The sequence below is a fragment of the Gorilla gorilla genome, chromosome 16 (genome assembly GCF_029281585.2).
Source record: "Gorilla gorilla gorilla isolate KB3781 chromosome 16, NHGRI_mGorGor1-v2.1_pri, whole genome shotgun sequence".
NCBI classification, from domain to species: domain Eukaryota; kingdom Metazoa; phylum Chordata; class Mammalia; order Primates; family Hominidae; genus Gorilla; species Gorilla gorilla.
In genome coordinates, this window is record NC_073240.2 from 32,183,295 (window position 1) to 32,208,100 (window position 24,806).

General features: G+C 44.1%; 1 protein-coding gene across 2 annotated transcripts in view; it reads left to right on the forward strand.

The window, feature by feature from the left end:
- OTUD7A (OTU deubiquitinase 7A) overlaps window positions 1–24,806 on the forward strand; it is a 386,443-nt gene that overhangs the window by 284,923 nt on the left and 76,714 nt on the right. For both annotated transcript variants that reach the window (XM_031002375.3, XM_031002376.3), the window contains 2 exons: window positions 7,089–7,268; window positions 18,127–18,345. In XM_031002375.3, the coding sequence (XP_030858235.2) occupies window positions 7,089–7,268; window positions 18,127–18,345 (399 nt within the window). The remainder of the gene's footprint in view (window positions 1–7,088; window positions 7,269–18,126; window positions 18,346–24,806) is intronic.

The window sequence follows — 24,806 nt, forward strand, 5'->3', positions numbered from 1 at the left end:
ATTGTGGAAGCCGAGGTTCTTGTTATGTAGAGGAAGTCTCCAGCTAGCAGCCTTCAGAGAGAATACATCGAAAATGTTTCAGACCTTACAACGTGTCAGACTCTTAGTTAATCTTTCCTGAATCCAGGAAAGTGCTAGCTGCGTTAATGGAGAGTCTCTACAGATGCACATTTCCCCCACAAAGATAGCTTTGCAGAGCCATTTTAAAATATTTCAAAGAAATATATTTTGGAGTAAAATATATTTGATTTCCTTTAGAGTCTGCTATCTGTCATGTGATGCTTACCAGAGTCAGGTTGGAATTTGGTATCTCATTGCTACACAGTCTGTTTGGTGATCTCTATTTTATGATCTCTATTTTAATGTTAATGCTGGTCTGTTGTGTCTAAACTCCAAAAGAAAGGCGGTATTACAAGGTTTGTCTGACCTCCCTTCCAGCCATGTCCAGGAATTCAGTTTTTCAGGCATCTCTGAGGTCCTCTTGGCCCAGAGAGGGTTCATTTGGTTAGTTGGTGGGGATTAGGATTTTATTTTCAGTTTACGGTATACACAGTTTAACTTTTATGCCCTTCAGGAATATTCTAAGTTTTCCACATTTATGTTGTTGTTGACAAAAAGATTCAAGCTCTGTAAGACATTTGAAGATATTTATTCTGAGCCAAATATGAGTGACCAATGGTCCATGACATAGCCCTCAGGAGATCCTGAGTGCATGTACCCAAGGTGGTCAGGGCACAGTAGGGTTTTATACACTTTAGGGAGACATGAGACATCAATCAATATGTGTAAGACGTACATTTGTTTGGTCTGGGAAGGTGGGACAACTTGAAGTGGGGCCTTCCAGGTCATAGGTAGATAAGAGACAAAAGTTTGCGTTCTTTTATGTCTTTGATCAGCCTTTCACTGAATACACAATTTACATGTGAGAGGCAGGTAGAGGAATAATCACTTATGCCTTAGTCTGACTCAGTAAATCTGAATTTTTACATAAACAATAGGGCAGAGGAAGCAACCAGACATGCATTTGTCTCAGGTGAGCAGAGAGATGACTTAGAGTTCTGTCTGTCCTTTGTCCCACACCTGTGGAGATAAGCTATCAATTTACATTGCCAGGGTAAAATGCCACAGAACTGTTTTAGGGCTCTGAGTCCCTAAAGAAAGATCTTGAGGCCCATAAGGAATTTCCTTGTGAGCAAATTGTGAGGGAGGTATGTAGTGTTTTTTATCTTTTTAGCTATCTTATTTAGGAATAAAATGGGAGGCAGGTTTGCCTGACACCCTTTGGCTTAGTGATTTTGGGGTCTTGAGATTTATTTTTCTTTCACATTGTGTACATTTCTTTTAAATATATCCCTCAGTACTTTATCATTTTAGTTGCAATTATGTATGGAATATTCTTCCATTATGTCTTCTAACATGTTTTTCTTCACAGATTAAGGCTATTTATTTATGTGTGTTCATTTTACATCCAGTGTATTCAGCACTAATGCCCTTCACGGACTATGTCCAGCTCTCTGCCTCCCGCTTGTGGGCACATGGGAGGATGTAGTTCCTGGGCCCCGTGTTTGGAGGGAGCCTGTGGCTAGTTCTTGCCATGGATTGTAACAGAGGTGAGATATCACCTCTGGACCAGAGTATTTGATTTTTGATGGGAGATGCTCCTGGCTTTTTATCCTTCTTCCACAGTCATAGGCATATAGTGGCTGCTCTATAAGCCTGAATCCTGGAATGACAAGCTATGTCACAGAGTTCATTCAACCCATGGTGGATGTGTGGAACAAGCAAAAAGTAAACCTGTGTTGTTACGACCTCTAGGATTTGGAGGCTGTTTGTTACCATGTTATAGTCACTCCTGCTGTTTATGGTACGCTCTAGGTAATTGTGGTGTCAGTGTGGTGTGTTTCATGGTAGTTTCCACTTTATAAAGTTTCTGCCTTTTAATTTCCTATGCAGATATTCATACCTCTTATATCTTCTGTTTTCATATGTACTTTGGATTTGTTTTCATCAGGTATGCAGATATGGAAATTATTGTTATAAAGGAAGAAGTTTGTTACTCACAATTCCCTGGAAGCAGGGTGCACAACATACCACACAGGGCTACATGGGGAAGCCCTGTTTCTGTATTTCTGTTTTAGGTTGGCTACTTGACTTATTTTTCATTTTTATCATTCCTACTATGCTATCTGTAGTCTGTTTTCTCTTTTCTCCGTTATAATTTAACTTCATTTCTAAAACAGTTTGACTCCTTTTTCCCCCTGAGTTTAATCAGTTTCTGTTTCACAGTCAGGAGGCAGAGGGAGTAGGAGGAAAACCAGAGCAAGAGCCTTTATTGCAGTTTCCATGGGAAGGATTGGGCAGGGCACGGCAAGCAGGCTAAGCTGGTTGAGGGTTGGGTAGTCTGAATAATTCCAGCAGGCCCAAAGTGGAGGGGCTGTCCTGAGTTATCTGGTACCTGGCCCTGGGCTGATTAGAGGAGGGGAATATTGGCCTGCAGTGTAGGAAAGGCTGTGGTTGAGGGGTCTGGGCTTTGGATTAATGGGTTTATATGTGAAAGGCAGGCTTGCAGAAAAGTAGTTTGTCATCTCTAGGAATTTGCTAGCCCAAGGAGATGCAGCTTCTCCCAGGTCACAAAGGCCCCAAGATGTCAAAGCGTCATAAAATACAAAGATTAAAAAACATGATTAATACACTTCATTGCCAATTGAACAGTTTTGCCTTATAAAGTGGTTTTCCTCATCTTACTTAATGCTTTTTGGCCTGAATTCTACCTTGTTTGATACAAGATCATAATCTCAGTTTTGTTGTTATTGTTGTTTTGTCTTTGTCTTGTGTACCTGATAAACTATTATCTATCTGTTTTAGTTGTGACCTTTCTAAATCACTTTGCTCTAGGTGTGTCTCTTATATACAGCAAATGATTCATCTTTCTTTTTAGAGATAATGTAAAAATCCTTTTCTTTAAATAGTTGCATTAAGTCTACTTAAATTTATTGCTCTCACAGATATGGTTGGTTTTAGTTCTGTCATAGTTTCTATTTTTCTGTGTAAATATTTTAAATGTCTTTCACTATGTTATCTTAGCTTTTCATTTTAGAATATTTTTTCTGATATTTTAAAAAACTATGTTAATGGTTACTTTTTAACCACTAGTATAACAATACAATTATGTTTATAACTAGTGGTTATATAAGTTTGCCTTTATGTAATATCCTATATCCCTTTTTCTTTAGATGGATCAGTTTATTCCCTATATGCCTCAATAAAACAAGCTTCTATCTTCTTCCTTCATTCTCCCCTCTCTCTTCTACCATCTAATTTAACCAATAGTATATCTTTTGTCTGTTCTTATTGTTTGCACTTCTACTATTAAATATGCTTACATATACATATTTGACCTGTCAACTATAGTTTTGTTTTTTTTGTTGTTGTTATTTTTGAGACGGAGTCTTGCTCTGTCGCCCAGGCTGGCATGCAGTGGTGCAATCTCAGCTCACTGCAACCTCCACCTCCCAGGTTCAAGCAATGCTTGTACCTCAGCCTTCTGAGCAGCTGGGACTACAGGCATGTCCCACCATGCCCAGGTAATTTTTGTATTTTTGGTAGAGACAGGGTTTCGCCATGTTGGCCAGGCTAGTCTCAAACTCCTGACCTCGAGTGATCTGCCTATTTGGCCTCCCAAAGTACTGGGATTACAGGTGTGAAACACTGCACCTGGCCTGACCTGTCAACTGTAAACATTATCTTTGCAGTCTCATGTATAACAGCTGAGACATTGCAAATTTATTCTGCTTTCTAAATTCTACCATTTTTGTTGATTGTGTCATTTTCATTTTGACAGAATATTGATATTCTTCTTCATCACTTGTATCTCTACCTTTGCTTTTCCTTAGATGTGCAGTTAAATAAACTTACTGCTGCCTGACTGCTCCTTTGCCAAACTCTTATTCATCTCTTGATTGGCTGGAGTTCATCCTCTATTAGTTTTCTCAAAAAGTGTCCATTTGAGAAATGTTTTCTGAACTATTCATGTTTAAAATGGTTTGTCTACAGCCTTTATACAGAAAAGAGTAGACTGGATGGGCATAAAACCTTCTTAGCTCATATTGCTTTCTTTCCTTCAGTATCTTGTAGATGTGGCCCTATTGTCTTTTGGCATTGACTTGCTGCCAAGAAGTATGTTGCTAACCTGATTTTCTTCCTTTTTTGCTTACATATTTAAAAAATTCTCTTTATCTTTAAAAGAGGATAATTTTAAAATATGTTGGTATTGACTATACTAGAACAGTTTCCTTATATACAGTGTGCCCTTTAAATATGTAAAATCAAGTATTTCAAAAAGTTTGCTTTTTTAATTAAAGTCTTTAAATTCTTTTTTTTCCTTTCCATTATTTTAGATTTTTTATTTGGGGCTCAAATTATGAGTATGTTGGATTTTTTTACCTATACTCTGTATCTAACATTTTTCTTTAACCCTGTGTTTCTTTATTTCTGTTTTATCTACTTTACTTTTCATTTTTATCATTCTTACTATGCTATCTGTAGTCTGTTTTCTCTTTTCTCCCTTATAATTTAACTTCATTCCTAAAACAGTTTGACTCCTTTTTCCCCTGAGTTTAGTCAGTTTCTGTTTCACCTCCTCCTGTGGGTTCATGTATATCTGATTTATAGTTTTTCTTCAGAGCTGTGATACTTTTGTACTAAATTAAAGCAGCTCATCCCTCTCTGAGTGCCAAAATACATATGTTAAGTTTAACTTGAAATCCACTGCCTCTTAAGACAATGAAAAAAATCAAATGATTTAGAAGTTTAAGGCATAAACATTTTCAGCAGTAAACTGTACTAGAGGTTGTAGTTCTTACCGTGAAATCTGTGTCTACTAGTAATCCAATAACTTGCTTTTTGGTGATAATCAGAAATTGAGGCATCCTGGAAGAAAAACTTCACAGGAAGCTTCCTCAGTCTTTGAATTCTTTTGGTTAAGGTCTTCTTCCATACAGCTATACTGTCTTGCTGCTTGGAGGAACTATTCCTGGAAGAAGAAACAGAGTAAGCAAATACAGAAAGATAGGACAACAGGAATATAGTTTGAAGATCTGCAGGAGAAAATGAATATTTTCAGCTGTGTGTATTGCTATCCAAAATAAATTAGAATTCTGAGCATATAGAATTAGATAAGGAGACTAGAAATTGGATAGTCAGCTAATATCTCCCATAGTCAAATATTTGGCTTTAAAACTTAGGATGTAAGTTGTAACTAGAATTAAGCTTATTCTCGTAGAGATGGAATTAATCTTCAAAGGAGGGTATAAATTAAGAGAAAAGAAGAGCAAGAAGAAAAATTAGGGGAATCCATGTGTTTTAAGGGCAGGAAGAGGCAAAGGAAACAGTGAAGGGACCATAGAGTATCCCAGGGTGCAGGAGAAGAGGAAGTGTGAAAATATCCATGTTAGAATTAGGCTTCCACTGCCCTCCCATGGACTTTGTGGCCTCAGTGTGTTTGGGAGATGGCATTAGTAACAGTTGAATGAGAAACTCACGGAGTATAGGTAAGTCCGTGTATTTGAATCTCAGCTCCATCACTTACTAGCTGGCTTTTAACTCTGAGTGCTGGAAGTTAAACATAAAACAGAAACCTATAATTAATGAGAATAATGGTAACTACCGTGTATTAGTGTTTTCCATAAAGGAAGAACTTTACAAACACTATCTCCTTTTCTCATTTAACCCTCATAAGAATTCTCATTAGATGGATTGTGTTATCCTAATTGTACAGGAAGGAATGCAAGGCCTTGGGTGATGAAATGATATATTCACCATCAGAGAATTAGTTAGAAGGTGAACCAGGGCTCAAAACCAGGCCCTAGAACCTGTGTTCTTGACTGTTCTTCTGGGTTGCATTCCTTCATCAGGGACATGTAGCCTGTGGCTGCCCCAGTCTTCCAGCCTCAGGTTTCACCATGGGCCTCTGCGCCTTTCCTTCTCATCCTTACTTGATGTGACATCTGTTGGGGTTCCCAGTAACTTAAAATGGAAAAGATGAGAAGAGAGCTTATTTTTATTTGCTCCTTAAAATTAAGGCTAAGTTTTTAATTCTTTGATTTCTTTTTGAAATTTTTTAATTTTTAATTGTTATGGATACATAATAGTTGTACATATTGATGGGGCAGATGTGATATTTTGATACCAGCCTACAATGTATAATGATCAAATCTGGCTAATTGGGATATCCATCACCTCAAACATGCATCATTTCTTTTGTGTTGGGAACATTCCAAATCTACGTTTCTAGTTATTTTGAAATATACATTAAGTTATTGTTAACTATAGTTGCCCAATCGTGCTATAGGATGATGCCTAACTGAATCAGGTGTAGTGTGTGATACTCCTTCCTGCCGTTACAAGCCCACTGACTCTCAGAGTCAGGAATCAGAGTGCCCACGCTGCCTCCAACTCCCCAGTGTAGCTGTGCCTAGTGCTGTGAAGTGCCAGTCCAGCACCCCGTGTCGGGGTGGGAGCCCTGCTGAGTGCGTACCCATGCTGGGCACACCTGCCCAGCCTGGCATCACACCCGGTGCAGGGCCTGAGCTCAGAAGCCTATCTCCCACCAAAGCTCACTAACAAGAGAATCCCTCCCAAGCTTCTGCTTCTCTCATATTAAGCTTAAAAAGTAAAACTCTGAGCAAAAGCCCAAAGAAACTTTGAGAATTATTTCAATTCATTTTTCTTTAATTGATGCTTTGTTCCCCTCAGAGAGTAAGCTCTACAACTTGATTTTCAAAGGGGGATGTGATAATCAGGGATGCAGTGTTTAGATGTGTGTGTGTGTGTGTGTGTGTGTGTATGAACCTAAAGGCTCTGAGACTATATATAGTCACATATTTTAGATGGACGTCACTTATGGGTGTGAAATTCTACTTTTAGAGTCATGCAGAGGGCCATTTTTCCCCTTTGAAAAATGAGAACTTCTGGTAAAAATTCATTAGTTTATGTCCTAATGGGAAACCCTTCTTGTCACGGTTCTTCTCTATGATGAGACCATTATTCATGCATTCGTATTGTCACCTCTTGTCATTTCTTGTCCACAGGCAAAAACTGGGACCTGACAGCCGCTCTGAGCGACTATGAGCAGCTCCGCCAGGTGCACACAGCCAATCTGCCACATGTGTTCAACGAAGGGCGGGGTCCCAAGCAGCCAGAGCGAGAGCCACAGCCCGGGTACAAGGTGGAGCGACCCTGCCTGCAGAGGCAGGACGACATTGCCCAAGGTACCGCTGAGGGACTGAGCCTGGGCACAGCCGCCCAGGCCAGTGCACCGCAGCTTGCAGGCGGGTTGCGTGGTACAAAGAATGGTGGGGTCATCACCTCCCGGATGCAGACAAATTGGCCTCTCAGTGCCTTCTTTCTCACACTATGCCGAAATGTCCTTTTTTGCTTCTATCCATGGTTCCAACCTCTACCTCAGAAAAGCAGAAAAATGAGTCTGATTTCCTAGGACCCCAAAAGCCCAATAAGTGAGTAAAAGCCAGCATTCCTCCTGGAGTCTTGGTTTTTTCAGACCAAACATCTCTAGTTCTTTCACTTATTTCCAAAGTAACACAGTCTCCAAGTCTGTTCAGCATCACATTTCTTGTCCCACGCGCTCCATCTTCTCTATCCTTTTTCTTCATTATGAAAGTAAGATATGCTTATTATAACAAAGGAAACAATACAGAGATATATGAGGAAAACTTAAGAGCATTCGCCTCCACACCTCCCAGATCTCACCAGTGTAATGACGGCTGATAACATTCTGGTGGTCTCCTCCTGCTCCTCTTGCTATATTGTTCAAAATCAAACACATCAGAGTCAAATGCACAGCACACTGCAAAGTGCTTGTTTCACTGAGCAGGAGATGATGAACATAATCTCTCAATAGCTACATTTTATTCTATAATGTGTTAATTTTTAGATCACTGCTGTATTCATGGTGATTCTGTTTTTGCTTGGGTTTTTGTCGTTGTTATTATTTGTTAATTGCCACTGAAAGCAATGCTGAAAGAAACATCTTTATACCTCTAATCTTACATACTGGTGCTTTTGTTTCTGTAGGTTTGCATTCCCAGAATGGATTTGCTGTGCCAACACATGTGTGTTTCTAGCTTAATAATTTTAGGGCTTCTTTCCTAATATATTGCTACTCACCATGTGTGAAACCGGGTGTTTCCCTTCAATCTTGCCAGCACTGGAAATTACAATGTATGGTGTGCTGGGCCATTCTTTCACTGCTGTAAAGAAATACCTGAGGTTGGGTAATTTATTTTAAAAAGAGGATTTCTTGGCTCATGGTTCTGCAGGCTTTACAGGAAGTATGGTGCTGGCATCTGCTCAGCTTCTGGGGAGGCCTCAGGAAGCTTACAATCATGCAGAAGGCAAAGGGGTAACAGGCACTTCACATGGCCAGGATAGGAGCAGGAGAGAGCGAGTTGGAAGGCAGAGGTGCTGCATACTTTTAAATGATCAGATCTCATGTGAACTCAGAATGAGAGCTCACTTATCACCAAGGGGTTGGCCCAAGCCATTCATGAGGGATCTGCCCCCGTGATCCAAACACCTCCCACTAGGCCTCACCTCCAAGATGGCGGATTGCATTTCAATATGAGATTTGGGTGGTGACAAATATCCAAACTATATCAGTCCACTCCTGGGCCCTCCCAAATCTCATGTCCTTCTCATTGCAAAATACAGTCATGCCTTCCCAGCAGTCCCTCAAAGTCTTGACTTGTTCCAGCATTAACTCATAAGTCCAAACTCTTGTCTGAGTCAAGGCAAGTCCCTTCCACCTGTGAGCCTGTAAAATCAAAAACAAGTTATTCACTCCCAAGATACAATCGGGTAAACATTCCCATTCCAAAAGGGAGACGTTGGCCAAAAGAAAGGGGCTCCAGGCCCCACACAAGTTCAAAACCCAGCAGGACAATCATTAAACCTTAAAGTTCCAAAATAATCTCCTTTGACTCCATGTCTCACATCCAGGGCACACCAGTGGAAGAGGTGGACTCCCAAGACCTTGGGCAGCTCTGCCCCTGTGGCTTTCCAGAGTTCAGCCCCCATGGCTGCTCTCTGCTTGCAGCTTTTCCAGGTGCAGGGTGCAAGCCACTGGTAGATCTACCATTCTGGAGTCTGGAAGGTGGTGGCCCCCTTCTCACGGCTTTACTAGGCAGTGCTCCCATGAGGACTCTGTGTGGGGCCTCCAACCTCACATTTCCCCTTGGCACTGCCCTAGTAGACGTTGTGTGTGAGGGCTATGCCCCTGCTGCAGGCTTCTGCCTGGACACTCAGGCTTTTCCATACATCCTCTGAAATCTAGGCAGAGGTTGCCAAACGTCATTCACTCTTGCATTCTACATGTCTACAGGTTTAACACCATGTGAAAGTCACCAAGGCTTATGGCTTGCACCCTCTGAAGCAGCAGCCTGAACTGTATCTGGGACCTTTTGAGCCAAGGCTGGAGCTGGAGCAGCCAGGATGTGGGGAGCAGTGTCCCAAGGCTACACAAGGTAGCGGGGCCCTGGGCCTGGCCCATGAAACCATTCTTTCCAACTAGGCCTGTAGGCCGTTGATGGGAGGGGCTGCTGTGAAGGTCTCTGAAATGCCTTCAAGGCTTTTTCTCCATTGTCTTAGGTAATAGCACTCATTTAGCTTCCTTTTCGTCATGCAAATATCTCTAGCAAGTAGTTGCTCCTCAGCCTGCTTGAATTCTTCTGAAAATGCTTTTTCTTTCTTTGCCACGTGGCTAGGCTGCAAATTTTTCAAACTTTTACATTCTGCTTCCCTTTTACATTCTGCTTATCTTAAATATAAGTTCCAACTCATATCTTTGCTGCAGCATCTGAATGCAGACTGTTAGAAGCAGCCATGCCACCTCTTGAATACTTTGCTGCTTATAAATTTCTTCTACCACATACCCTAAATCATCACGTTCAAACTTCCACAGATCCCTAGGGTATGAACAAAATGCAGCTGAGCTCTTTGCTAAGGCAAAACACGTGACCATTTGCTCCAGTCCCCAATAATTTCTTCATATCCATCTAAGACCTCCTCAGCCTTGACTCTGTTGTCCATTTCATTATCCGTATTTTGGTCATAACCATTTAACCAGTCCCTAAGAAGTTCCAAACTTTCCCTCACTTGCTGTCTTCTTCTGAATCCTCCAGACTTCCAACTTCTGCCCATTACCCAGTTCCAAAGTTGCTTTCACATTTTCAGGTACCCCTTGGTACTGATTTTCTGTGTTAGCCCTTTCTTGCATTGCTATGAAAAAATATCTGAGGCTGGGTAATTTATAAAGAAAAGAGGTTTACTTGGCTCATGGTTCTGCAGGCTTTATAGGAAGCATGGTGCCGGCATCTGCTCAGCTTCTGGGGAGGCCTCAGGAAGCTTAAAATCATGGCAGGCCTCAGGAAGCTTAAAATCCCAGAGAGGGAACAGGCACTTTACATGGCCAGAGCTGGAGCAAGAGAGAGAGAGTGGTGGGTGGGAGGTGCCACACACTTTTAAATGACCAGATTGCGTGTGAACTGAGCAAGAGCTCGCTTATCACCAAGGGGATAGTCCAAGACATTCATGAGGGATGTGCTTCTAATCCACACACCTCCCACCAGGCCCCCCCTCCAAGATTGGGGATCACATTTCAACTTGAGATTTGGAGACAAATATTCAAACTACATCAAATGTGTTTATGTTGTTTTTCTACTCTGAAGAGTGGAAAATGGTGTCTTGTCTCATCTTGTCATTTGCTTCTTAGGCCATTGGATTTCCCCTTTGTAACGTGGCTGTTCGCATACTTTGTCCATTTTTCTATTGATTGGTTTGCCTTTTCTTATCAATTTGTTGCTCTCTTTGTAATAAAGACTAAAACATATATTTCTTCTATATGTATATGTGTTTTTCCCACATATCACTTGCCTTATGACTTTCTTTTCAGAATATTTTCCCATACACAATGTTTACATTATCTTGCTCTCATGGCTGATGAGCTTTCTCTCTCACTTTGGAAGGTTTCTTGGACTACAGAATTACTGAAATATATTCTTTTTTTTTTTCTTTTGAGATGGAGTCTCACTCTGTCACCCAGGCTGGAGTGCAGTGGCGCAGTCTCAGCTCACTGCAAGCTCCGCCTCATGGGTTCACACCATTCTCCTGCTTCAGCCTCCCGAGTAACTGGGACACAGGTGCCCGCCACCACGCCTAGCTAATTTTTTGTATTTTTAGTAGAGACAAGGTTTCACCGTGTTAGCCAGGATGGTCTCAATCTCCTGACCTTGTGATCTACCTACCTCGGCCTCCCAAAGTGCTGGGATTACAGGCGTGAGCCACCATGCCCGGCCTGAAATATATTCTTATATTTAATTTAAATTTTGTTCTTTGAGTCTTTTCATCAATTTGAAATTTTTGTAAATAGCAAAGAATCTGGTTTTGCTTTCTTCTGTATTGAGAGAGAGTTATTCAAGTACATTTTCCCACTGAACTAAATGCCAGCTTTGCCTTATATTAAATTCTCAACATACCTGGACCTATTTCCATACCTTGTTCTGCCCACCCCTGTGGCTGCCACCCTGTTACACTTGACTCAGTGGTTTCACAGGGTATCACCCTCACCTTCTATTGCTATGCTTTTCCTTTTTTTGTGTGTGCTGTTTTTGAATATTTATTTTGCCATCCAAACCTTAAAATTATAATTCTGAGTGTAATTGGAATGGATTTTTATTTAATTTTTAAAATAATTTGCATTTATAATATTGTTCTTCTATCCAAGAACATTATGTATGCCTCTCCACATATTCAGATTCTGTTCAGATTTTAAGCATGGAAAAAAGAAACTCATTTTTTACTTATTCATCTTTTATCCAGTGAACTACATAAATTCTCTTATTAGTTCTAATAGTTTGTTCTAAGAGAATCACTTGGAGATCTAAGTATACAATCGTATCATCTGAAATAGTCGTATGTTCTTCTTCATATTTATACAATTAATTCAGTTTTTTATTTTATTGAATTAGGTAGACTTTCCTGAACTGTTGCGAATGAATGCTGTCTTTGTTTCTATTAGCTCAGCCTATTATTCAAGCTATATTGGAATCTATATCTTGGATTATTCTCAACTGTTTATTCTGTTGTTTAGAAAAGCCATAATTGAGTTAGAAATTTTAATACATATTATCTGTGTCTTCTCTGAGTTTCATCCTTTCTGCTGTATTTGTTTTGATGCTATCTTGTTAGGTATATGTATATTCATAATTTTTTAGGTTATCTTCCTCTTGTGTGTTTTTTGACCAATATATAGGCTGTCTCTTTGTCAAGCCATTTGATATAATGGTTTTTATCTTGAAATCTGCTTTTGTTGATATTAAACAGCTACCCTGGCTTTCTATTGGTTCATATTTGCCAGAAATATCATTTTTTCTGCTGATATAATTTCAACTTTTCCATATCCTTTCATGTTAAATGTGATTCTTGTAGACAATTTATTATTAGGTTTCATTTTATTATCCAATCCAAGAATCTCTGTCTTTTGAGTGGTTAATTCAATCCATTCTTCTGTCCTATCTTCTCTATCTAGTTAAATTTTTCTACTGGTTTGCAAGTTACACATTCTACTTTTACTCACATTGCAATTACTGCTATTCTATTAAAATCATTATTTTGGTTTTCTTCCTATTATTTTTAAAAACTTAACAACTATATTTTCCCCTGCAAAATACATGTATTAATATGATTTTATGTTGTTCTGTCCTGCCTCTACTTTCTCTCAATCTTATTTAGATACTTTTTGTTGCCTTTGCTTGTTTAGATAACAATTAACTCCTTTATTTATTCACGTGTATTCTTTTCTCTTTTGCTAAAAAAAAAAAAAAAAAAAAAAAATCCTTCCTCAAAGACTACTTCCAGAAACAGTTTTTGCATGGTGAATCTCCTAAGGCCTTGAGTGCCTAAAAAGATTTACATGGTATACTTAAATTTTTATTTAGTAGATTAAAAACTCTAGATTGAAATCATTTTCTTTGAACACTTTCCAACCCTTCCTCCATCGTGTTCTTGCACCTTGTTCTCATGTCTTCTAAGAGATTCACTTGACCTGATGTTTTCACATCCCTATTTATTCTGCACATGAATGCATTATTAGTCCCATTAACATTTTTTAATCCCAAGTTAATTCTTTGTCTTTATTATTATTATTATTATTTTGCATTCTGATATTCTCTTTATCTCTTTGCACGTATTTACTAGGCTCATTTTTTAATCTAGTCCTCCTGGCCAGTACTTTGTTGCCTTTCTTTAACAGTTTCCCTGAAGCTCCTGGGGCACACAGTTATCATCCATCTTCACTTGTGCTGGAGCACAGGCTCTGGTGGATGCTCCTCCAGATGAGAGTCGGGGAAGGGTACTCAAGCTGGAGAGCCTTAGATGTTGTCATTTGGGCTCTAGAAGTTCCCCGCCTGTTCCCCTCCGCATAGCTGGATTGTCTACTGAGGGCTGCTCCCAGCTCCTCTCTTCTAGAAAGTCCTTGTTTCCTGTAGGGACTGCCCTGCTCTGGTGTAACCGCCAAGCTCCCCAGTGTGTTAGGGAAAAGAGGGAAGCAGTGCTTATGGTGACTGGTGCCCCACCCAGCTGTGCTCCAGCACCACCTGACATTCTCCAGCTGGCACAGGGCTGGGGCTAGGGGATGATAGGGAAAGCAGGCCATGCTGGGGAGAGGAAAGGCAGGACCAAGACGCCCTACCCCAGGCCCTCTGTCGGCCTCACCCATTCCCACCTCCTGCCCCTGAGGATTTCCAGGTGTGTGTAAGGACAGGACACTGAGGCTATGCACTGTCTTGCCCCTGTTGTTGATTATTCTTAAATTCGGTTTCATTTCTGCCATTAGACCTGACTCCAGAGGAACCACCCCTTCCAGTCATTGGCTCGGTCTTGTGCTCAGGGCCTTCCTTGACTACACCACACGGTTAAGGCTGCTGGTATCTTTCAGGCAGCAGCAATCCAGACAGATGGCCACATGGCAGTCCTGCTCTTTTGAGCTGGCAGCAAACAAACCAACCCATTATCTTATCCTCCTGGTACAGGGGCTAGAAGGACCCTTCTCTCTGCTACCAGAGAGGTTGGCAGAATCAGGGCCTAGTAAGTGTAAGTGTAGCTGTTACATACTGTGATCTGACTTTTCTTAGATATCATTTAAGAAAAAAAAATAGGACTCTATCCCAGCATAATCCTATTAATTGAGCCTTGTGAGCAATCATATCGATTCCTATTGAATTACAGAGTTTCTGAATTGAATTTATGTCTCCTTTAGTTGAGTTCTTCCTGAAACCATAGTGTGCCAAAACGGAAAATGGAACATTTCATATTCTAAATCAGGGCCCAGAAAAAGACCAGTGAGCCCAATCTGGGCTGTTTTTTAAGTAAAGTTTTATTGGAACACCCCCACGCTCACTCATGTATGTACTGTCTTCGACGGCTTTAGTGCTGCAAAGACAGAGGTGAGTAGTTGAGACTGCATGGCCCACAAAGCCTAAAATATTTCTATCTCACCCTTTAGGAAAAGTTTTGTCCACCTGTTTTAAAATATACCCAGGATCTGTTTTAATCAGGTGTCATAAGACACGCAGACACAGAAATGACTGTCATGAAGGTGGAAGTTGTTTTTTTTTTTAACTCACAGTTCCTTGGAAACAGGAGGCCCAGCACAGCATGCAGGGCCACACGGGGAGGCGCTGGTCATCTGGAGATAGGAGTGAGGGGAAGCATGGGCCAAAGCCTTTGAGGTGGTTTCTATGGGAAGGCAGGGCAGGGGGAGCAGCCCCCTACCCCAGCTAGTGTGCATAACGGCAGCCAGCTCAGAGGCAAAGGGCCTGTCTCCGGCTGCCTGGTACCTGGCCTGAAGTGCTTAGGGCAAAGGAACGTTGCCTCCTGGAGAGTAAGAGCCAGCTGGAGAGGGTAGTCGGGAGTGTAGATTCTGAATTGGCTGCTCCGCATAGGAGAGGTGTGCTGCGGGGCAAGGCCCTTGCCATCTCTTAACATCGGCTCACCTGGGAGGGGCAGCCTCTCCCCAGTCAGGGAGGTCCCAGGTGCCAGAGCCACAAAAACAAAGAAAATAAGAAAACGCAGGGCCAGATGCAGTGACTCATTCCTGTAATCCTCGCTGAGCCCAAGTGTTCAAGACCAGACAGGGCAACATGGCAAGACCCCATCTCTGTAAAAATTAAAAATAAAAGGAAAATAAATGAAAAAAGAATATATAGTTAATACATCTCCCCTTTGTCAGTGGCAGGGAAATTCTGTACATTCTTGTACTATGTTTTGTTTTGTTTTCTAATCTTTCTGTATTTTTCTGAGACATAACTTTGATCATGGTAATTCCTGTAAAACATTTTATTTATACATCCAAAAGTAGAATCACTGAGTTCACGTTTAAAGAATCAGTGTGTGAATGTGTGTGTGTGTGTGTGTGTGTGTGTGTGTGTGTGTGTGTGTGTGTGTGTGTGACTCTGTGTGTGTGTGTGTGAGAGATGATATGTGTGCATTCCTGGGGTGTCACAGGAAATGTTAGAATTAGGAGCATATATTTCTCATTATATAATCTTCAACACAATCTATTAATATTTTTAGTTCAAAAATACTTTTTTCCCTCAAACTCCAAATATTTCATGTTTAGAACTGCAGAACCACATCATGTTGTACTAGGAATCACCGTGTTTCCAAGGCCATCGAAGTGTCTCATGTGGGTGCTGATTGATGGGCCCAGGAGGAGCATGGGTGCCCCTGGACAACAGGTGCCCACTGTTGAGAGCAGCCTTGAGATTGTCTGTCCCACCGATTGCAGGTGCACATAGCACCTCGATTCTCTAATGCCTGATGTCCCTCTCCATCAGATTCTGAAAAATGGGGCAGTTCCTTCTTTCCCAGATACAAAAATGGTAGTTTGTGGCAAGATGAGTGGCCTCAGCATGGCTTGCACGAGGCAGAAAGACACAAGCCTCCACTGCTCCTGCACTCAAGGACCTGAACCAGTGTGGGAAGCAATGGGCCGTCCCCCACCACCCAAGCTGGGCCCATGTGCTCCCTCCGTCTTCTTTCTAATGTCCTGTGTGGTTTAACTTCTCTTTTTACCTTTCTGCAAAATACAAAGAACTTAATCCTGTTGGTCTCTGAATGAAATTGAAGGTGAATCTAAACCACCCATTGCGAAATGTAGTCTGTCTCTGTGACTCTGTATTCATTTTAATGGGAAAAATACACGAACCTTCTGGAAATTAGCTTCGGATTTAAAACTAACTTGCCATAGGATCAAAAGCCTATGCTTTTTAGTCTGTTGTAACAAAACTCCATGAATGCCATTTCTGTCCAGTGCTCTTGCATGTGGGGAAGGAAAATGCTGCTGTTCCGGGTGAAGGCAGGGGCTGGGTTTTCCGTGTGACCGTGGTGTGCTGGTCAGTGTGGACCTCAGAGGGGCATTGCAGGAGCACAGACCTCACCAGTGGGCAGGCTGAACTGGAGGACAGTGGGATTCCTTGGGACCTCAGGGAATAGCCTCAGGAATTTGCCACAGGGCTTAGACAATGCTTATTTATACTTAATTTAGGCAACACAGGCAGCAGGCTTTTGAATAAAACACCAGAGACCATGCTTTCCTCAGAAAAATGAAAGATCTACTGCCCTGCTAAAAAGACTTCTCCTTACTGAAAACACTGACTATGAGAAAAGATAACCTATTCTTAACATATATTTAAGCATTCTTGTTTTATGTTCAATGTTAGTCATTAGAACACAGGGCTTATAAAAACAAGCGTGCTTTTGCAGCATCAAGAAGATACATCTACTTTCTAGGTAATCGACTTCCTAACATGGTAACATATTGTACCTTAGAGAAATCCTACACTGCGTTTCTCATTCCCTGGCTGAAAAGCCCAAGAAGAATAAAGCCAGAGGAGAGCATTATTTTTGAGAGTGCTGTGGCAAAAGAATATCCAGACAGAAGAGAAACACATGGACTGACTTAATATTGTGTGTCCTGGGAGGGCCACGTAGGAGGCGTTTATCAGCGTAACTTTAGTAAAACAACCTGTCTTAAAACCTGAGCTGCTGTGGATGCCTGAATGATTGTTTCTTTGCATTAAGTGCATAAATGCATCGAGACAAAGAGCGGTCTCCCTTGTACCATTTAGTCCTGGGAGAGGACAGCTCAGTGGAATTGAGGTAGATGTAACTTCAGACCCAAGAGCAAGCCTGGTGCTCTTTGACAGTGCTGATGTGCAGTTGTACTGTGGGCTTGCAGCTCCCCACTTACTAAGTGGTTTCATGACTCTTGTGAATAAGTGCCACATACCAGGTGGTGGTGATTAATCCAGCAGCAGGAAGGCCTGCAGGATAGAAAAGGCTTGTAGGATATAAGGGCTGGTGCAGAGAGAATATGGGTGTGCATGTGTATGTGTGTGCACACATGTATGTGTAGGTGTGTATGCATATAGTCTGTGCATGTATGTGCATGTATGTGCACTGTGTGTCCTGTGTATTTGTGTGTGCAAATACATCTATATGTGTACACGTATATAGTATGTGTATAGTCTGTAGTGTACGTGCATGGGCATGTATGTATGTGTGTAGTATATGTGCCGACTATCTGTTTCTATGTGTGTGTCTGCATGCATGTATATGTATGCTATGTAGTGTGTGCACATGTATGTATACAAGTGGATGTTCAGTGTATGTGTGTCTAGTGTGTGCATGCATATGATCCTGTGTATGCTTTTGTATTCATGTGTGTGCATTTATGTGTGTGCATGTGTGTGTATGCGTATGTGTGCAGTATGTGTATGCACATGTATATCTCTGCTTATAAGTGTGTGTGCACATGTATATGTATGTGCGCATGTGCCGTGTAGTATATATGTGTGAACATGTATGGTGTGTTCATATGTGTGCACATATGTATTTTCGTGTGTTGTGTGGTATGTGCATGTGTGTGGTCTGTGTCCATGAATGTGTACCTGTGTGTGTGTATTGTGTGTGCATAGTATGTGTGTTTATGTACATAGAGCCACACCTACACCCACTCAGCCCTTGGGGCTATCTTTCCTTCTCCCCCTGCAGAAAAGCGACTTTCCCGGGGGATTTCCCACGCCAGCTCAGCCATCGTCTCCCTGGCCCGGTCCCACGTGGCAAGTGAATGCAACAACGAGCAGTTCCCCCTGGAGATGCCAATCTACACATTCCAGTTGCCAGACCTGAGCGTGTACAGCGAGGATTTCAGGAGCTTCATCGAGCGGGACTTGATCGAGCAGGCAACAATGGTGGCTTTGGAGCAGGCAGGTGAGTTGCCCCTGCTGGCAGGCCCACCCCCTTTAGGCTTGGTGAATGGTGAGCTGGCCTAACCTACTCTATGAGCAAGAGAAGGGCACATGTTCTCAGACTCTGGGCAGTTTTCAGTTAGGATTCTAGATGCTGCACCGCACCTCCTGCTCTACGGGCCAACAGTGTTCTAGCCAGCATGGGCTGGATGGAGGGGCCGATAACTAGGTGGTGCTGATATCTCTCGAGTTTTTCCCCTTGCTCCTAAATCCCAGTCCTCCTTTAAGGAGAACTCTGTGCTTCTTTGCCTTGCTTCTCTCTTTCCCCAGACAACTCCTCTGTGGGTGTTGAACGAAAGATAGGAAAGACCATGGGCTTTAGAGAAAACGGGAGACCCGCCACTTCCTGTGGACTTGGGCAAGTCAGGTGATCTCTCTCAGCCTCAGTTTCTCCATCTGCAAAGATGAGGAGGCTGCTGACCCGGCAACGCTTTGGGGTACTAAGTGACATGTGCTTTCCATAGCTGTCCATTCCCTCCCTGCACAGCCTCTTCCAGCTTCCAGGTTAAGGAAGCACAAAACCTGACCTCAGTCTCCTTCCTTCTCCTTAGTGTTTCCTCACCACCCTAACATCCCAATGAAGAAAGCGTTCAAGAAGCAAGACAAACTCTCTTCTTTGGAATGTTTAAGGAGAAAATAATGAGTCCAAAACAAATGTCTAAAACAGATTTACGTTCTTCCTGAGACAAAGCAATGCCAGTTTCACTCATAATCATTCACATTATAAACATTGCAAAATCACATATCTGGGGGTTTCTCAGGCACGCATATGGAAGATGTTATGGCTATCTCCTCAGGCCCACCACGCCCCTCCCAGTGGGAGCCCCGCCTGCCTGCACGGGCTGACAGTGCACATGGAGCATGTCCTCAGCCAGTGGGAAGCCCTGCTCCTGCTGGGGTGGGGAAGCATCGCCTTCCAGTGCTGACCCAGCCTTCAGCCAGCTCTTCATGTCCACTGTGGAGTGGAGCCTCCACGTCCAAGGCTTGGTCCGTGGAGACGTCCCCAGATGTGTCATCCCAGGAGTTTAGGGCTGCAGCCAGCAATGCACTGTTAGGGAGTAGAGCTTTTCTCGGCCCTCGGCCAAGACCCAATAAAATTACCAAGCACTTTCTAGAGTTCCAGAAGAAGACAGGAGAGAAATACCTGTAGGTTGGTATGATTCTGATATTGGTGGATGGACCAATCAGGACCCTGGTGGGAAAGAAAAGGCAGCACAAAACTGTGAGATAAAGGACTCCATAAAGGGACTGCTTTCCAAGGAGTGGGCAGGATTTAAGGACACTAGTGAAGGATACTACCGTTCCTGGGGCTACCCTCAGGCCTGGCAAAAAGACAAGGGATGAGAGTGGCTGATGGAGATAGCCACAGGCAGGAGGTGTGGCATCCGGGAGAGAGAAGATGCTGGGGAAATAAATACTCTGACCACACTCTTCCTCCACCATCCAGGTTCTGACCAGTGCCTCTTAATGGCAGAAGGGCAGATTGCGGGGAGCTCACTGATGTGGTCCACTCAGGTCACCCTCTGCATACAGAGCAGCATGGAGAAGGATAGACAGTAGATCTGTGGGGCCAATGGGAAACATCCAGAAAGTCAATGTGCCGGGAAGTTTTAGGAGACCTGGCTTCTGCGTACACGTGTACACCTGCTTTCATGCCATTGCTTGTCATTGTTTGCCCAGGGCTGTCGTCATCCACCACTTTCAAGAGGGAAGGCACAAGATGCGTTTAGACAAAGGACGAGATGTGCCTAGTGGGGCTTATTTGTGTTGGGCAGGCTTGCAGTCAGGTCGTAGCCACAGGACTCATAGAAGCCTCACCAATGGCATGCTTGACATTAGAACAGGCTCTACATTCCCAATAGCTGGATCTCATGTTGTGACTGTGGAGAAATTCTCATCTCAGCTGCTTCACAGCCATCAAGAGCAACCCAATGACTGGCACCCACAGCCTTGCTGTGTCTTACCTCAGCAAGACTCAACAAACATAAAACAATTCAGCTAGATTAGCAATAACCTAAACCACTCACTGTGGGGGCTAGCTATTTTAAAGACGCTTCTATATGACTAATTCAGATAAGATATTTTCAATAGAAAAAGCTCACTATTCATAGAGAAGCGGAAATTAGTATTTGTTAAGAAAGAAACAAGTTTCATGGGTTACTCTCTGTTGAATGCTACGGCGGCGTAGACCTTTATACAGCTCAGCACTGACGATTGCTAATAGCTCGGGTGATCATAGCAGCTGCCTGAGTGCTGTGTTTCGTGTGAAGCACAGTCTCATGCAAGGTTGTAGGTAGACCCCACCATGTTACCTTCTCCTTGAGCCCTACCATGCTTAGCAAAAGCCTTCACTTCTTTTGAATGTCTTTTCTGTTATTTTTTTCCATATTTTGCATTTTAATTTTTATCACTTATATTTTACCTTCCAGACTAGCATTTTAAGATGGGACTCTGACTTCATCCAGTCTTGAAAAATACCTTTTAAAAACCCAAACTTAGTGAGTTAAGATGTTAAATTATGAATAGCTCATTGTTTATGTTGGGCACCACGAAGAGAACCAACTGGAAGCAGAGATCAGTGAAGGCAGGAAGCTCAGGCTCCCACCCAGCGGTGGAGAAGCCATCTGGCCTACACTCGCAGGAGGCCTTGAGGAAGTGGGTCTCACTCTTCAGGGAGTGGTCAAAGGTGCTTGTGGTGCAATTAGCACCTGAAGATCAGGGATCTGCCTGGGACAGGAGTCCTAGTAGCCAACATGTCTTCCTCGTCCCTCACGCTGAAAAATAATAAAAGTGGCCAAGCGCGATGGCTCACGCCTATAATCCTAGCACTTTGGGAGGCCAAGGCAGGAGAATCACTTGAGCTCAGAAGTCCGAGACCAGCTTGAGCAACATAGTAAGACCCCGTCTCTACAAATAATAAACAAATTAGCCAAGCATGATGGTGCACGCCTGTGGTCCCAGCTACTCAGGAGGCTGAGGTGGGAGAATTGCTTGAGTCCAGGCAGTCAGGGCTGCAGTGAGCCATGATCACACCACTGCACTCCAGCCTGGGTAACAAAACCCTGTCTCAAAAAAAAAAAAAAAAAAGAAAAAAAGAAAAATAACAGAGGTACGCAGACAACTGTGTGTGTGCTCCCTCAGAGGAGTGAAGCAGTCTCTGGGCTGGGTGATAGCATGAACCTGACCCCTGCCCACCATCCATCTGACTCCTCCGAACTCCTTTCCTTTGCTCTCAAGCGAGGTCTTAGACTAGGTCATTTCTCAGTGCCCTGCTATGCTCAGACTCACGTGAAGACCCTCAGCCGGCCAGTGCTAAAGGGTCTCCCACAGCCCATCTGGGTGAGGAGTTTGGTCACTGGAAAGCACTGGCAGCTCCTGTACGTTCCACCCCACAGCCAGGCTCTGCTCCCGTGGCCCCCACTGTCACAGTCCACTTTTCGATCATGAAGTGGCCATCCAAGAAAGCTGCTCAGTATTGCTGGGTACAAAGGGTAAATGCCTCTTTCTAATAGCTTAGTGCTTAGAATCTTTATGAATAAACTATTTATATGCAGTATTATTTTACTGAATACATGAGAGATTGAAATACAGATGTCAAAAAATTATTTAGTAAAAAAAAAAATCCATTTGTTTAAGGGACAGTTCTAGCTGTGCTTGGCAGGAAACATTATCTCTGTCATAAGACTTTGGGTGGAGGACTTCCTTTTCCCTTGGACAGAACATGAACCCAGGGCTCAGGTGGTTCTGAAAACTGGCAAACAGTGGCCTTCACTCACTTAACATTGCCCACCATCCAGCTGTCCATCCTGGGGCCTGATTCCACTCTCCTGGGGCCCTGCGTGGTATCTGCCTGGCCTCCCGAGCCACATAGGCAGCCCCGTCTATTTTTGAGGCCTCTGTGTCAAGTGGGGTGCCAGTCTGAACTCCCATAAAACCCACAGATCTGGGAGACTGGTCTTCCCCAAGTCTTCAAACCCTGGAAAACACAACCCACTCCCACCTTATGACAGTCTCAGGGTAACAGAAGGCCGGATCATCTGGGCCTAAAACCAGCTGATCTCCTGAGAGGAAGGGAAACATTTTTCGTTCTTTAATGACTAGCCTGCCATTGAGAAGGCAAGAAACCACTCCTTTTGCCATCAGCTGATCCTGCTGCATTTACACAGGAGATGGCTCGGAGACCGGGGTCTCTGGGTTGGGAAGTATCATCTGCTGCCTGTGGCAGCAGCTAACCACCATGTGGGTGAGATGATGTGGTTCCTCAGTGTGTCTGGGGGCAGAGGGCAGAGGCATTTTTGTGTAATGCAGGAGTCGCTGCATACATGGGAGATGGAAACACATGTTGAAAAATCTCTAGGCATACCTTTGAGTTGTGCTCCAGGGGAGGATAATTGGATTGAGGGGAATCTGCCAGAGAATGGTAAGTTACAGAGGAGGCTTGTGGGCTTCCGAGTCAGCCCGACCCTGGCTTGAGGCCCGGATTGGCAGGGGGAGCTTGGCCATGTCACTTGGCCGGCTGGAGCCTCACTTTCTTCCCTCTGAAAGTCAGAGATGTAACGGCGGCCAAATGGAGACAGATTGACCCAGTGTCAGCCTGTGTTGAATGCCCACGAAATGCCCCATCCAGGTCTGGGGCTACCTCCACACTCCAGGCAGATGAAACCCCTGCCCTCAGGGAGGTGAAATTGCAGTGGAAGAAAGCCAATGAACAACGGGAGCATGAAAATGAAGTGGGGCCTCAGAGGCTACTCTGGGGAGGTTAGGAAGGTGAGGGAATCCCGGGATGCCGCTGGAGGGCAGGGAGGGAGGCAGCAACAGACACCTGCGGGCCAGGCTTTCCTGGCAGAGGGAGTCTAGCATCAAAGTCTTGGCATATTTAAGGAAGCCAGTGTCACCTGAGCTGGTGGAGCGAGGGTGAGAGGATTTGGAAAGGAGGGCAGGAGAATAGGAGCCGGGCCCTAGGGAGCCTCGTCCTTTAGGCTTCACTGAAGGTAGATACGCAGCCCCTGGAGGGTTTTGAGCCGGGGGCTGACGCGTCTTGATTCACATCTGACAGATTCTGGCTGCTGGAGAATGGACTATGGGGTGGTAAGAGAAGAAGCTGGAAGAGCAGGGAGAGGCGGCTGCTCCAGGCCAGGGCAGAGAGAGACGGCTGGCAGGGTCGTGGGGGTGGTAGTGCAGGTGAGGGGCAGTAGAGAGACACGGCTATGGGGTACGTTTTGAAGGCAGACCTACAGGCCTTGATGATGGAGGGCTGGGGCTCTGGCAGGCAGGGAAGAGTCCAGCATGGCCCTAAGAATGTTACCCTGAACATGGGGGTAGATAATGGTGCCTGAGGAGATGCAGACCCCTGGAGGAAGGGCAAGAAGAAGAGGCCAGCACTGTCAGGCAAAGCCCGAGACTGTAGTGAGACTTGTAAAGTTGCTGCCCAGATGAACATGACAGTCTGGAGTCACAGAGAGCCCTGCGTTGGGGATGCGGATGTGGAGTTAGTGCCCTAAAGTGAAATCCGTGGGATCCCGGAGTGAGCTCCTCGTAGGACCCTCCCACCATGCCCCCAACCTGGCTCCATGCAGTGGTGAGCATGAGTTGGACACACATGTCTGGAGCATGGACAGAAAACAAGCTTTCCAAAGACTCAGGCTGGGGCCCTACAGTATTGAGGGCTCAGGAACAGAAGAAGGAGCCAGCAGAGGAGACTGGGAATGTGCGGGCCTGGGAAACAGGGCGAACCAGCAGTGGATAGTGACCCTGACGCCCAGGGTGGAAGGTGTTTCAAGAAGGGAGCAATCAGTGGTGCCAAATATGCCAGTAAGTCAGTGTGCACTAGAAACTGACCGCTGGGTTTGACTGTGAAGGCAAGGTTCTCAGGGAAGCCATGCTGCACTGTGCTTGATACAGAGAAAGGTCAGGAAGCGGCTTCCATTCCCCTTCTCCTTATAGATCTCACTATCGGCTGCTGTGAGTCATCTCTTTCCTCCAGCTACTTTTACACTCCCTTGCCTTCCACCTCGTGAGGCTTCCATTGGCCTCCTAGCTACCTGGGACCATTCCTTGCTTCCAAAGGCAGCTCCTCCCATGGCCAGTTGCCAAGTTTGCCTTCCCATCCTTGCTGTGCTTTGGAGCTTCCTCCACCCATCAGTCAGGCAGAGTCGCGGCTGCGACTCTGGGCAAGCCTGGAAATACCACGTTCCTTTGTGGGCCAGGTGCAGCGTTGGGCAACCCTGGGCATAGGGCCTGGGCCAGAGTGTGGGAGGGACAGAGGCCAGGGTTCATGTCTCCTCAGCGTAGTGGTCACAGTGTGGTTCCTGTGTAGCCCCCTGAAGGGGTGTCAGGCTCTCCTCTGTGACGTCGTGATGAAGCAGCCCACCTTGTGGGGCTGTTGTGAAGATGAACTGAGGTCGTGTGTGCACAGGGCTGGAT